The sequence below is a fragment of the Erinaceus europaeus genome, chromosome 11 (genome assembly GCF_950295315.1).
Source record: "Erinaceus europaeus chromosome 11, mEriEur2.1, whole genome shotgun sequence".
Lineage (NCBI taxonomy): Eukaryota > Metazoa > Chordata > Mammalia > Eulipotyphla > Erinaceidae > Erinaceus > Erinaceus europaeus.
Window position 1 is genome coordinate 19,498,982 of NC_080172.1, and position 13,597 is coordinate 19,512,578.

At 43.3% G+C, this 13,597-nt stretch overlaps 1 protein-coding gene across 1 annotated transcript in view; it reads right to left on the reverse strand.

Annotated features, from left to right (window-relative positions):
* The window catches only part of LOC103120922 (multiple C2 and transmembrane domain-containing protein 1), a 355,114-nt gene extending 342,624 nt beyond the window's left edge, over window positions 1-12,490 (reverse strand). The window contains exon 1 of the mRNA XM_060201181.1: window positions 11,116-12,490. Within this exon, the coding sequence (XP_060057164.1) occupies window positions 11,116-11,826 (711 nt within the window). The 5' untranslated portion in view covers window positions 11,827-12,490. The remainder of the gene's footprint in view (window positions 1-11,115) is intronic.
* Between the last annotated feature and the right edge of the window lie 1,107 nt (window positions 12,491-13,597).

Below are 13,597 nucleotides of genomic sequence, written 5' to 3' on the forward strand. Positions count from 1 at the left end.
ACAATTTAGTAGGTACACATCCTTCCCTCATGCCCAAAGACATGAACAACTAAAGTACAGACAGAAAAGTCATGTTTCTGGCTAGAATGCTGAGGTACATCTGATGAGACCTTTCCTAACACATAGGACTGCCTAGTTCCATTTCAAATGGCACACGTCCTAACAAAGTTACAGACACTATAGATAGATGATAGAAAGACAGACAGACAGACAGATAGGTAGGTAGATGGATGGATGTAACAGGGCTGGGGCACACTGGTTAAGTGTACATAGTACAAAGTGCAAGGACCCGTGCAAGTATCTAGGGTTTAAGGCTGAGATACATTGTCAAAAAAAAGTAATATATATATATTAGTCAGGCAGTAGCACAGCAGGTTTAAGGGCAGGTGCTGGGATGCACTGGATCGACCTTCTCGTGGTGCATCCCGTGAGTACCCATTCATTGGGGAAACTGACGATCCTTCCTAGCCGACTGAATCCACATGGATCCCAGTCACTTTCAAAGCCAGCAACAAGCAGCTCCTGACAGCTTTCAACCTGACCTGTTGACTGGCTACGGAAGAAGGGCAAACGCTAGAAGAAGAAGAAGGGCAGGTGCTCTGAAGCACAAGGACTGGCATAAGGATCCCGGTTCAAGCCCTCGGCTCCCCACCTGCAGGGGAGTCGCTTCACTGGTGGTGAAGCAGTTGTGCAGGTGTCTTTCTCTCCCCCTCTCTGTCTTCCCTTCCTCTTTTCTCTCTGTCCTATCCAACAACAACATCAATAAAAACAAAAATAAAAAACTACATCAACAATAAAACAACAAGGGCAACAAAAGGGGAAAAAGACAAAATTAAATAATATATATATGTACATGACACATATACATACATATGACATATATACATATCTATATTAAAGGACAATTATTGTATCCTATGACAACCTCTATTATAATCATCAAGCAAGTAAAATGCAATAAAACTTAAGGTTCCCTACCTGCAGGGGAGACACTTCACAGGCAGTGAAGCAGATCTGCAGGTGTTTCTCTTTCTCTCTCCCTTTCTCAATTTCTCTCTGTCTTATCAATAAAATAGAAAAAAAAAAAAGGTTCATCAGAAGCAGTAGATTTGTAGTGCTGCCACCGAACACCAGGGACAACCCTGCAAAAAAAAAAAAAAAAAAAAAGATATAAGCCAGGGCTTATGTATCCATAAGTTAGGGGGACTGTATACCCCGAAGTAAAAGTGCTCAGTAGTCTGCTGTGATTAGACTTAGATGAAATAAGCTCAGCAAGCAAGTAGAAAGACCTAAAGAAAACAACATAAGTGTCTAATCAAATATTTACTACTTAGGCTTAGGCACCCTCCTCTCCTACCCCTACTTCACTTCCCTCAATCACTTTATCTACTCAGTGAACTACACAAAAGTAAGAGATATTCCCTAATCTCTTCTGACAACAACAGCATTAATGTCACCCCACTTGATAATCTTTAAAAGAAATACTATATGGGAGTTGGGCTGTAGCTCAGCGGGTTAAGCGCAGGTGGCGCAAAGCACAAGGTGGGCATAAGGATCCCGGTTCGAGCCCCTGGTTCCCCACCTGCAGGGGAGTCACTTCACAAGCGGTGAAGCAGGTCTGCAGGTGTCTATCTTTCTCTGCCCCTCTCTGTCTTCCCCTCCTCTCTCCATTTCTCTCTGTCCTATCTAACAATGACAATATCAATAACAATAATAACTACAACAACAACGAAAAACAACAAGGACAACAAAAGAGAAAATAAATAAATAAAATATAAAAAAAGAAATACTATATACAATTAGCTAAGCTACACTGTCAAAATATTTATATTTATAATTATGGAAAATTATTAGGTTGTCCCCTATGACAACCTCTATTATAATCACTAAACAGGTAAAATGCTGTAAAATTTAAGGTTAACTTAGATCCTATTTAAACCCTAAGTCTATTCCCTCCCTAACTTGAAGCCAGATCCCACAGACCCAATACCAGTTTGGCTACAACAAATGACACCCGACACTTGAACAACTAGGAGAAAGTCTCGGTCAGATGGATGGGGTAAACACTCAGTGGTATTTATATACTTCCCTTGTGTTTGGGAGCTACTCTCTGCCCTAATCCAGCTTTTTAACCCTCTTCTCAACCCTGATACCATCTTCCCAAACAATATTTTTAGTCCACCTGCATGTTAGCTATCAGGCTCAGGCAAAAATTACTAAAGTCATGGGCCCCTTAGAACATACCTAAAATAGACCTCCTTGTTTACTCCCACCCAAAGACTCAAAGACCACTAATTTCATCTGCTCTATTCCTACCTTTGGGTTCCTGCTTATTAAACAACTTGCCCTGCTTTATATCTTATCACCTTTCAGCCACCAAGTTGCAGATGCTACCATGATGACCTCAACAATATGTCCCCATGTCCCGAAGTGTCACCTCTCCAGAGCCCTACTCCACTTGGGAAAGATAGAAACAGTCTGGGGGTATGGATAAACCTACCAACATCCATGTGTAGTGGAGAAGCAATTACAGAAACCAGAATGTCCTCCTTCTGCATCCCATAAAGATCTTTGGTCCATACTCCCAGAGGGATAAAGAATAGGGAAATGGCCAATGGAAAGGATGGAATAGGGAATTCTGGTGGTGTGAATTGTAGGGAACTATACTCCATGTTATCTTACAATCTTATTAATCATTATTAAATCACTAATACAAATTTAAAAACAATAAATAAATAAAATTTAAAATTAAAAAAACAAAAGGAAGTAAGAAGGCAAGAACATCATTACACAACCATAAAGTGGTTTTGAATTGTTTCCAGAGAACTTCCAAACAGCCCTTTCATTCAGTCCTTCACTTATTCAGCAACCATTTATTGAGACTTCATCCACTTATCAGACTTCCCCTGAACCATTTCACAATGCTGATTGAATAGGCTTGATTGCAGTAAAGCTTGCCAAATTCTATTCTAGCAGTGCTGGTCAAGATAGTTCAGGCTTCAGCAAAATAATGGCAGACTGCTAAAACTAAAGGACTCTTTCCAAAGAAAGTCAATGGGACTAGGGGAATGCACTGGTCCTAACACATTTAGAGGTACTTTCATTTATTATGTGTCATTTTCCAGGTTGGCTAGGACTTAAGACAGTGTAAAATAAAGCTGGAATAAAATAAAAGTATCAAGGGCTCTAGGGCATACTCAGTGGATACACGTTTTATTATGAGTAGGGGCTCAAATTTGATCCCAGGTATCACATGGGAACACTAAAGACCACACCAAGGGAAGTAAGTCTATTCATGGTTGAGCATTTTAAAAATGTAGAATGAAAAAAAATGTACCATGGGGGCCAGTGTAGCACACCGGGGTTAAGCGCACATGGTACAAAGCGCAAGGACCCGCTCGAGGATCCCGGTTTGAGCCCCTGGCTCCCCACCTACAGGGAGGTTGCTTCACAAGCAGTGAAGCAGGTCTGCAGGTGTCTATCTTTCTCTCCCCCTCTTTGTCTTCCCCTCCTCTCTCCATTTCTCTCTGTCCTATCCAACAAAAGCAGCAACAATGATGGAACAAAACGATGGCCGCCTAGAACAGTGGATTTATAGTGCAGGCACTGAACTACCGTGATAACCCTGGAGGCAGAAAAAGAAAAAAAAAAGACCAGGAGGATATTTTACAATGCACATGTGTCATACTCTGGGTTATTGTCTGGCACCTCACAGAAAATAAATTCATTAAATATGTCAAAAGAATTCTCACCAAGAAAGTTTTTTCTCCGGTTTTACAGATTTCTTTAGGAATTTATCCCATTGAATGGATATTCCCCTTACAGCATTTTGAAACATTACTATCATAGCCTGAACACTTTGTCCACTGTTTTTTCTGTGAAACCAATTTTAACAAAATGCATTTTAATAACAATGAAAGTTTAACACTCATAAGCATTGTATACTTTAATATCAAAAATGCAATATATTCATTCTTTATACTTTATCTTAAAATCCTGACTTTCCTTTTTTTTTCCCACTTGGGTGAGTAATGGTTTACAGTCAACAGTAAATACAATAATTAATACATTTCTCAGTTTTTCACATAACACTACCCCCCCCACCTAGGCCCTCCTCTGCTGTCATGTTCCAGGACCTGAACACTCCTCCCTCCAAATCCTGACTTTCTGATCCTAGAAAAATATAATTTTAGTAACTCATCAAGACAAAATACAGAAATTGGCAGATTTTTGATATGCACACAAATTGAGAAAGCTTCTTTCCCAACTGTGCTACAGAAAATGAGATGCATCTGCTATGACAATATGGTCCAACACGTGAACTAGAATCAGTGGGAAGTGAATTTTTTCCTTTTACTTCCCCAAAGCAGAACATCTGAAATCACACACATGTTCCAATAGCCAGGCAAAATCAAGGGTGTTACAGTGTGTTTCAGAGGTATATACTGGACTAAGGATAGCCTAATAGCCAGAGTGCTGGCATAGAAGATAAGCATGTTTGGTTCAGTTTTAGTCACTGTACTGCAGTGACTTACAATTCTCTTTCCCTAGGAGCCCAAAGTGATTTTTTTTTCCCTTCGCTTAATATCTCCACCCACTGTCAGAGTACATGCACATATGTTGTTGGGGCTTCATGCTGGGCTGGAAGATGGAAATCAGGGAGTGTGTTGGAGAACATGGTTGATGGCATGATTAAGCAGAGAACGAGAGAAAAATTGAGTGATTTGCTTTGTTGGTGCAACAAATGTGCTTTCATCCTTAAAATATCTTGTATCTAATGAATCTGAAATTGTATTTAATGCATTCCTTGTCTTTTCTTGTTATTGTTCCTAGACTTGACTGCTCAGACTGACTTTTCAGACAGAAAGACAGAGAGAGAGAGAGAGAAAGAGACACCACAGTACCAAAGCTTCCTTTAAGGCAAAAGGGTCAGGGCTCGAACCCAGGTCATTCCTGAGACAAATCAAGCACACTTTGCAACTAAGCTCTCTTAGAGCTGTCCCGTCATTTTCTTGTCTTTTGTGCTTCTTCTTCTTCTAGCGTTTGCCCTTCTTCCGTAGCCAGTCAACAGCGTTAGGTTGAGCCTGATGTAAAGTTTCGAGACCTCCTTTGAATCTGGAGAGGTGGCAGTCGTTGACTCTGTGGGTCATAGTCTGTCTGGAGCCGCAGGGGCAGTTCGGGTCGTCTCTGGCTCCCCAGCGATGGAACATAGCGGCGCACCGGCCATGGCCTGTTCGATAGCGATTGAGGAGGGCCCAGTCATAACGTGCTAGGTCAAAGCCGGGTTGACGCTTGCAGGGGTCTGTGATGAGGTGTTTGTTCTTTACCACAGCTGACTGTCAACTCTGTTTCCAAGAATCTGGAACAGAGAAGTTCAGTGTAGGCATAGGGGACCAGATTGGGTGACGAGACGTCAAGCGTTGGACAGGGTGGGCGAAGATATCCGCGTATATTGGCAGGTCCGGTGGAGCGTAGACGTGGGAAATGAACTTAGATGATGCCGCATCCCGACGAATATCTGGCGGGGCGATGTTGCTAAGAACTGGCAGCCATGGAACCGGGGTGGAACGGATGGTTCCAGAAATGATCCTCATGGAGGAATATAATTTGGGACCCACCAAGTGGACATGGGGGCTACGAACTTATGTGCTTATGAACTGTGAATAAAACTGAAATCTGCATGTGCTTTGAGTTCCTTCCCTGTGCCAAGGTTGTCTTTTTAGATGAAATGAGAAATGAGATTTGAAGAAGGGAAGAAGAAATGAGGTTTGAAGAAGGGAAGAGATTAAGTGTTTTCTGGCCAATGAGATAGCTCACTTAAAAAGAAGTTTACTATTTTGCCATGTATGTGACCCAGTTTCCATCCTGGCCTCTGCCGCATTGAAGGAAGCTTTGCTGTTGGGGCTTCTTTCATTCTCTTTTTTTCTCTTAGCTCCTAGCTAAAAAGTAATAATAAAGTATATTCCTGGCACCTTAATGAATCATCTTTTAGTATATGGTCCCAATTCCATTTCTTCTCCTTCCTCAGAGAGGTGAGTCCAACTCTTTCAAGTTGTTCAAAGAATATACTTTCTCATCTACACTACTTAAATAGTCCAATGTATTTCTCAGAGAATAAGACTTTAGGATTACCCAGGCAATCAGTGATACACTCTTCCTGGTACTATTTCTATCTTCAATGAAACCCTTCAAGGCTTAATGTTCTGTCTAAATTCTACCTTCCACCTTTTCTTTAAAGGGAGTTTTAGTTTGGTTTGTTGTTTGGTTGGTTGGTTGGTTGGTTGGTTTTTGGTCTTTCTGTGTCCTTACTGAGATGCTAACGCTTTACAATGAGAAGCTTCTGTAGGAATATAGATGGAATGATTAATGGTGTCATTTGTAAATGTGGTGTCATATGCAACAGTGCATCACAGAAAATGAAGAACAAAGTTACATAGCTAATCCACAAAAAAACTGGTTCTAGAAATGGGGCAAGTGCAGAGCCCAGAATGTATATGAACTTGGAATATTAGCAGGACTGAAGTATCTCAAAGAACTTTACAAGTTTTGAAAGTTGTCAGAGGGGGTAATAATAATAGGAATACATTCCAGAGAATGACAGCAATATAATACCTTTCTGTATTGGCCAGTGAAATAGCTCACTTAGTATACTGTTTTGCCTTGTATGCAAACCAGTTTTAAGCCTGACTCCACAGCACTGTACACACACACACACTCTCTCTCTTTCAATTTATATAATAATAATAACATTATTATTATTGTTTTGCCATAAGGGTTATCCCTGGGGCTCTATGCCTGCACTGCAAATCCACCACTCCCAGCAGCCATTTTTTTCTTTCTATTTTTATTTGACAGGACGGAGACAAATTGAGAAGGGATGATAGAGAGGGGAAGAGAGAGATCCCTGCAGACCTGCTTCACTGCTCATGAAGGGTTCCCCCTGCAGGTGGAGTGGGGGCTAGCATCCCAATCCTTGTTGATATGTGCCCTTAACCAGGTGTGCCACCGCCCAGCCCCCACCTCAATTTATTTATTCACTTATTTATACATTCTTGGATAGAGACAGAGAGAGAAGCAGAGGGAGAGTGAAAAAAAGATCACAGTACTGGGTTCAAACTTGAGTTATGCACATGGTGAAGCAATACACTATTCAAATGAGCTGTTTCTCTGACCCTGTCTCTATCAAAAAATGAATAAATAATAAAATAAAGTTAAAATCTATCGAAATACAACAAGAGACCCAACTGAAGTCATAATCTACAGCTGAAAGTTCTGCAGCCTCAGGTGGGTGTTCTCGGGCGGTTGGAGTGAAAAGGAGTGCGGGCAGAGGTTGAAGAACAGCAAAGTCAAATCAGAGCTCTGGGAGGCGCCAGCACTGAGCTGTGCTATTTTGGTGATTTCACTTTTAGCACAGCAAGCAACATTGTTCCTAGTGCCAGAAGAAAAGAGACTGGCTTCAGACCTCTCAGTCTTTGACTGGGGGGGGGGGGTAACCTTTGGAATTAAGGCAAGGACACAACATAAAATAGGGCATTTGTGGCCACAAGACAGCCCAAAGCAACCAACCCCCAACCCCCACCCCCACACCGCAGACGGTACTGGCAAGAAAAACCTAGAGATCACAATAGCACCACCTGCTGGCCATCAATAACCAGCACAAAAAAATGAGCAAAGAAACAGAACTAAACAGCCAACTATGCTGTATCAGCCAGACAGAAATGAAAGAGGAAATCCAAGGAATGACAGATTTAGAGAGACTCTCAGAGACAGACTACACAGAGCTCATTATGAGGACTCTCTGAGAAATTAAGCAAGAATAAAAAGAGCATGTTACTATAGAATCAAAATGCTTGAGAGAGGAACTTATAACAGAGATCACTCAGAATCGTCAAATCTTGAAAGAAGAGCTTCAGTCAGAACCCCCAGGGAGTAAAAGACACCCTAACTGCAACCCATGCCCAGGTGGAAGAAGGCTTAGCAAGTAGATCCATGCTTTCAGAAGAAAAAAAAATCTCCAATCCAGAAGATTTGGCCAGCCCACTCTTTCAATTCAAAGATGAGGGAGAGGAATGGTTTAGAAAGACTGAAACAACTCTGTGAAATTGCAGACTCCATCAAAAGATTGAATAGAAGAGTGATAGGTATATCTGAAGGGAAGGACAAGGCCAAAGACCCAGGGTCTATTTTCAGAACAATTTTAACTGAGAACTTCCCTCACCTAGGAAACCATCAGAACATTCTCATCGAAGAGGCAGAGCGATCACCCAGATTTAGAAATACAAAAAGACCAACGCCAATGCACATTATTATAAAACTATCAAAGCTCAATGACAAGGAAAAAATTTTGCTGGCTGCTAGGGAAAGGAAAGAAGTTACATACAAAGGCAGAGCTATCAGACTTTCATCAGATGTCTCTTTACAAACTCTAGAGACAAGAAAAGAGTGGAATGACATATTCAAAGTTCTAAAGGAGAGGGAATTCCAGTCACAAATATTTTATCCTGCCAAATTGTCCTTCAATTATGAAGAAGAAATAAAGGTTTTCTCAAATATTCAAGAACTAAAGGGATTTGCCACAATCAACCCCAACTAGTTCTTCTTACAAGAAGAACTAGTGAACCAAGTCCCACAAGAAAGGAGGAAGCAAAGAAATGCACAGTCCAAACACCAAGTTGCAGATGCTACCATGAAGTTAACCTGACTCACCTGGACAGATGACCTCACCAATGTACCCTGGAACCCCACCTCTCCAGAGCCCTGCCCCAGTAGGGAAAGATAGGGACAGACTGGGAGTATAGATCAACCTGTCAATGCCCATGTCCATCGGAGAAGCAATTACAGAAACCAGACCTCCCACCTTCTCCACCCCATAATGACCCTAGGTCCATGCTCCCAGAGAGATAAAGAATAGGAAAGCTGGGGGGGGAGATAGCATAATGGTTATACAAACAGACTCTCATGCCTGAGGCTCCAAAGTCCCAGGTTCAATCCCCTGCCCCACCATAAGCCAGAGCTAAGCAATGCCCTGGTATTTCTCTCTGTGTGTCTCTCTCTGCATCTCTCTCAAAAATAAGATAAATAAAATATTTTTTAAAAAGAATAGGAAAGCTTCCAATGGAGGGGATGGGACATGGAACTCTGGTGGTGGGAAATTTGTGGAATTTCACCCCTGTTATTGTACAATTTTGTTGACATTTGCTATTTTATAAATAAAGTTTAAAGAAAATCTCTCTCAAAATCTACCTGTGTTGTTACAATATTATAGTAGGTTATTATCATGTAGCCTGGAAAAATTCACTCAGTACTTTTGAGCATACGTTTCCTTGTCCACACAACGCAACAAGGAAGTCTATCACATAGGACTACCATGAAGACTAAACTCTGTGAAGGTAAAAACTGAACACTTTGCAACAGCATCTGGTGAAAACACACAGAGTTAAGTTATTTTAGTGACTTTTCCAAAATAAACTGAGGTCTCTTAGTACAAAATTCATATTTACTAACAGTATTTTGTTTTAATTCATAGTACTAGTGTCTGGTAACATTTGGGTTAAAATGACCATAAAGATTCATTTAGATTTCCTGATTTGCCTTGAAAATATCTTGACTCTGTGAAATGCAAAGTAACTGAGTAAGTTAATGTTCACAGTAATGTATCCAAACTTTTGAAATAAGTCAGCTTTTATTGCTTTATCTTTGATAGTAGATGGTAATAAAAACAAATGTAAACAGTCCCCCAACTCTATAACTTTTATACTTTGCATGCCCACTCAAAAAAAAGAACCTTTTAAAATATACATACTAAATTTAAAGCATCCATTTAAAACCATTGTTATGTTACTTTTTAAACCAGAACCAAAAGGTCTACTGACTTCTCTTTCAGAATAAGAGAAAAGCTAGGCTTATTTATGCTTTTTGTCATGTCACTTCAATCTACTCTTCTAAGAATAACTAAAATATTTTCCTAAAAACTATGGATTTGCATAATGCAAACAGCTGTGTTTATTAAACAATAAAACAATCTCATATTCTGGTTCATTTTTTGAAACTACATTGATATATTACCAAGTAAACTATAGAAGTGTCTGGCTGGAAGCCCACTTATTCTACATTTTATTACTCAAAACATGGTCTTACTTATCATGGCTCAACTTTAATACAGTACATTAATCTATCAGTCAAAATAATGAAAGTTTAAATTACCAAGATGTATTAGAAGAAAAGGCTTCTTTGGGTTTCTGGCAGAATGGAACTTTCAAAATATTTTCTGGAATAATACAATTTGATATATATATATATATATATATATATATATATATATATATATATATATGGAAAACACCTGTCTATGAAACAGAGTAAGAGCAGAAGCTTAAATGAATTACTTACAGATCTTATAAATACATATTTTAACAGAAGCTTATGTAAATTGTGATTCTTTTCTACCCAGAAAGTTAACATGAAGTTTAAAGCAGCATATTTTGAGCCCAAATCCTTCTAAAGACATAATACTTAGACCAAGAAATAGAAACCTATTTGTTTGACTAACTCCAAAGAGACTCATACTGCCCACTTGTTAACCAGTGATCCTCTCACAGTGGACATTTTGAAAGAAAATGAAGGGAAATCAGCAGACTTCAGGCTTTCTCTAAGATTTGACCTTGAATTAACCATTAATAGACCTCTCTGCAAGCATTACTGCAAGGCATTTGTTTCAAATGGTGGTGCCTCCACAACACTGTGACTGTTTTTAAGTTTGGGGATTTTTTTTTTTCTTTGTACATGACGAAAGTTAGCTTTACAGCTCCTCCAGTCATCTTCAAATAAAAATTTTTTTAAAAACTACCTATTTTACCTCCAACTTTATTTTTTCTCCTATTCCATTTGGTTACCAATCTTAATACTTCCGATCTCACTAACAGCTCACAAAACCACCCAGTTGGTGGTGCACTCAAAAGTAAAGTTAGAGTGCAAGTTAGTAGAGAGAGACTTAGTAAGAGCAGGCTGTTTCTTTCCACCTTGTGACCTACTAGGAGACAACCTGAGCCCCTGCTAAGGTGGTGATGGTGCAAAGATCCAGGCATGGGTCTCCGAGAGCGCCCACCTGTCACTTACCTGGCTGTTGCTCTGCTCCTCCAGCTTCTCTGGGGTCTCGGGCTCCGCTGGAATGGGCGCCGGCTCTGCAGAAGGAGGCACCGGCTCCAACAACTGCTCCAGGCAGGCAGTCCCCGGCAGAGAGGAACTCTTCTGGTGACATAAGTGCGCCCCAGGACCCCGAGGTCGTGCACTCTCATCTCGGGCGCGGGCCCCCCTCGGGGGCGGCTGGGGTGAAGAGGACAAGGACGATGAAGCGGAAGATGAAGAAGGAGCAGAGTCCGGGGACAGTCCACCAGGAGGCGTCACTCCGGATGCTCCGGCGGCCGCCGCCTGTCCCTTTCCCGCCGGGAGCAAATGCTCTCGGATGCGGCGGCGCAGCGCGGACCCCTGCTCTGCCCTGCCGGCGCCGCCTGGCTCCAGAGGCTCCGGCGAGGAGCAGCACAGGTTGGGCTGGGAGGAGGAGAAGACGCGGTCCAGTACCTGTTTCCGTTTCTTGAAGCCGCTCCACCTGCTGCCCGTGCCACCCGCGCGGGCCAGAGTGTCCCGCCTGCCCCCTGGGGGTGGCGGGGAGGGTGACGGGGTGTCCGCAGTGCGACGCTCCGGGCCCCCGGCGCGGCCGCCCTTGCTCTTGCCCACCCCCAGCTGCAGGTTCTTCCACAGCCGGGCCTGGAAGGAGGAGGACGCCGGTGCAGGCTCGGGAGAGCCCGCCGCTCCAGTCCGGGGCTCCATCCTCCACCCCCTGCTCCACCTCTCCCCTCCTCCTCCTCCTCCTCCTCCTCCTCCTTCTTCTCCTCCGCCCTCTGGAGCTGCGCCTCCTCGCGGAGCCCCGCGGTGGCGGCGGGCGCAGCAGCAGAAGCCGGGGGTGCCCAGAGGCTTCAGGCCAGCACCGGGGAAAGACGCCGCTGCCGGCGCCGAGGCTCCGGGACCGCGGGACTCCGGCTCTGCTGCTGCTGCTTCCCTCACCTGCCGGGCTGGGCGGGCGCCGTCACCGAATCCGGGTCGCCGCCGCGCCAGCAAAGTTTCGAGCTCCGAGCACCCGGGCTCCAGTCCACCGGCGTCCCCCAGGCCGCGCCCTGACTCCGGCTCCTCGTCGGCTCTGGGCTCGGGAGGCTACACGCGACCTGGTGTGAGAAGCCAGCAGCGCCCCGGACCGCAGCCCGCGCCCTCCGGGCAGCACCTGTCAGCTGCGGGGGCGGCTCCCTCCAAACTGGGCGCGCGCACGGCTCCCACTGCAGGGCGGGTCCGGCCGGGGACCTGCCACCCCGCCGCCGCCGGAGCGCTCCCGGACCATCCTCCGGCTCCGAGGTGGGAGGAAGGGCGGGAGAGAGCCGGGTGGAGCTAGGTAGGGCGCGGAGCCAACTCGTGTCTGGGGATCCAGCCACAGTTTCCCAAATAGGTCGTCTAGGTCCACGCCTGGAAGCAACCCACAGCCATCCCTGTTCTGGGTCCGATGAAGTCGGCTGGAAAGAAAACTAATTGCTCTAAGTGGAACCTCCACACCAATAGCGTTCTGGGACTGAATATGTCTTGCCCCCACCTCACTGTGCGCACTGGGTCCAGAGCCAGAGTTTAACGTTCTCTGTCTTTACCCTTACGCCTTTCCTCCCCCACCCGCCTTTTATTTGCATATGTATTGATCGGTTTTGTTATGATCTGGGTCTGGCACCCGAGTTTGACAGTAAGACCAGCCTTAAGTTGCCAGAAATTTAGTGAGGACCAAGATGCAGGGGGGTGCACACTGCCTTTGCCCCAATTCCAACGCGGAGAATCTTGTTCTTTTCACTCAAGTGCATTTTCTTCTGGTTACTTCATTTGCCTTGTTGCAAAGCAAACAAACAGAAAGAAGTACTTTGAACTGATGTACATTTTACTTCTCTAAACTTAACTACTCCAAATGCCTGCTGATTCTTTTAGAGTCACTTGAAAGGCAGGTAGCACAGTGACCAGATAATGGTGGGTTAGGCCCAGTAGCCATTGTTAAGATTGTGAAGTTCCTATAGATGAGACAGGTGGTTTTTAGATAATTTTTAAGAATGGGGCTGACGTAGCATGATTTACTAATACCTGTCTCAGTGCTATTTTAAGAATTAAGTGAAAAAAGACATCTCAATATCTGAGGCTTCTCAATGCTAAATAGTCAAGTTGATTATACCTGTATCACACAACAGTATTACCTGGGCTAGCTATTCTGATACACCTAAAGAAACTACAGTGCACAGATGTCTTCTCTCTAACACAGGAAAAACAATTTTTTACTTGCTTTCCCAGGATGTGATAAAGATAAGCACAGAGTAAGATTACTGTAGAGAAATAAGAAATGAGTACCACTTCTTACCAGAACTATTTATGAATTTGTTGCTTGTTATATGTATCATATATATGGATGCATATTATATATACATGTCATGTATGTCATATATATGTGGCATAAAGCATAGACCCACAGAGATAACTACACAATGCAACCATATACTACATAGACTTTTAATAATACATTTAA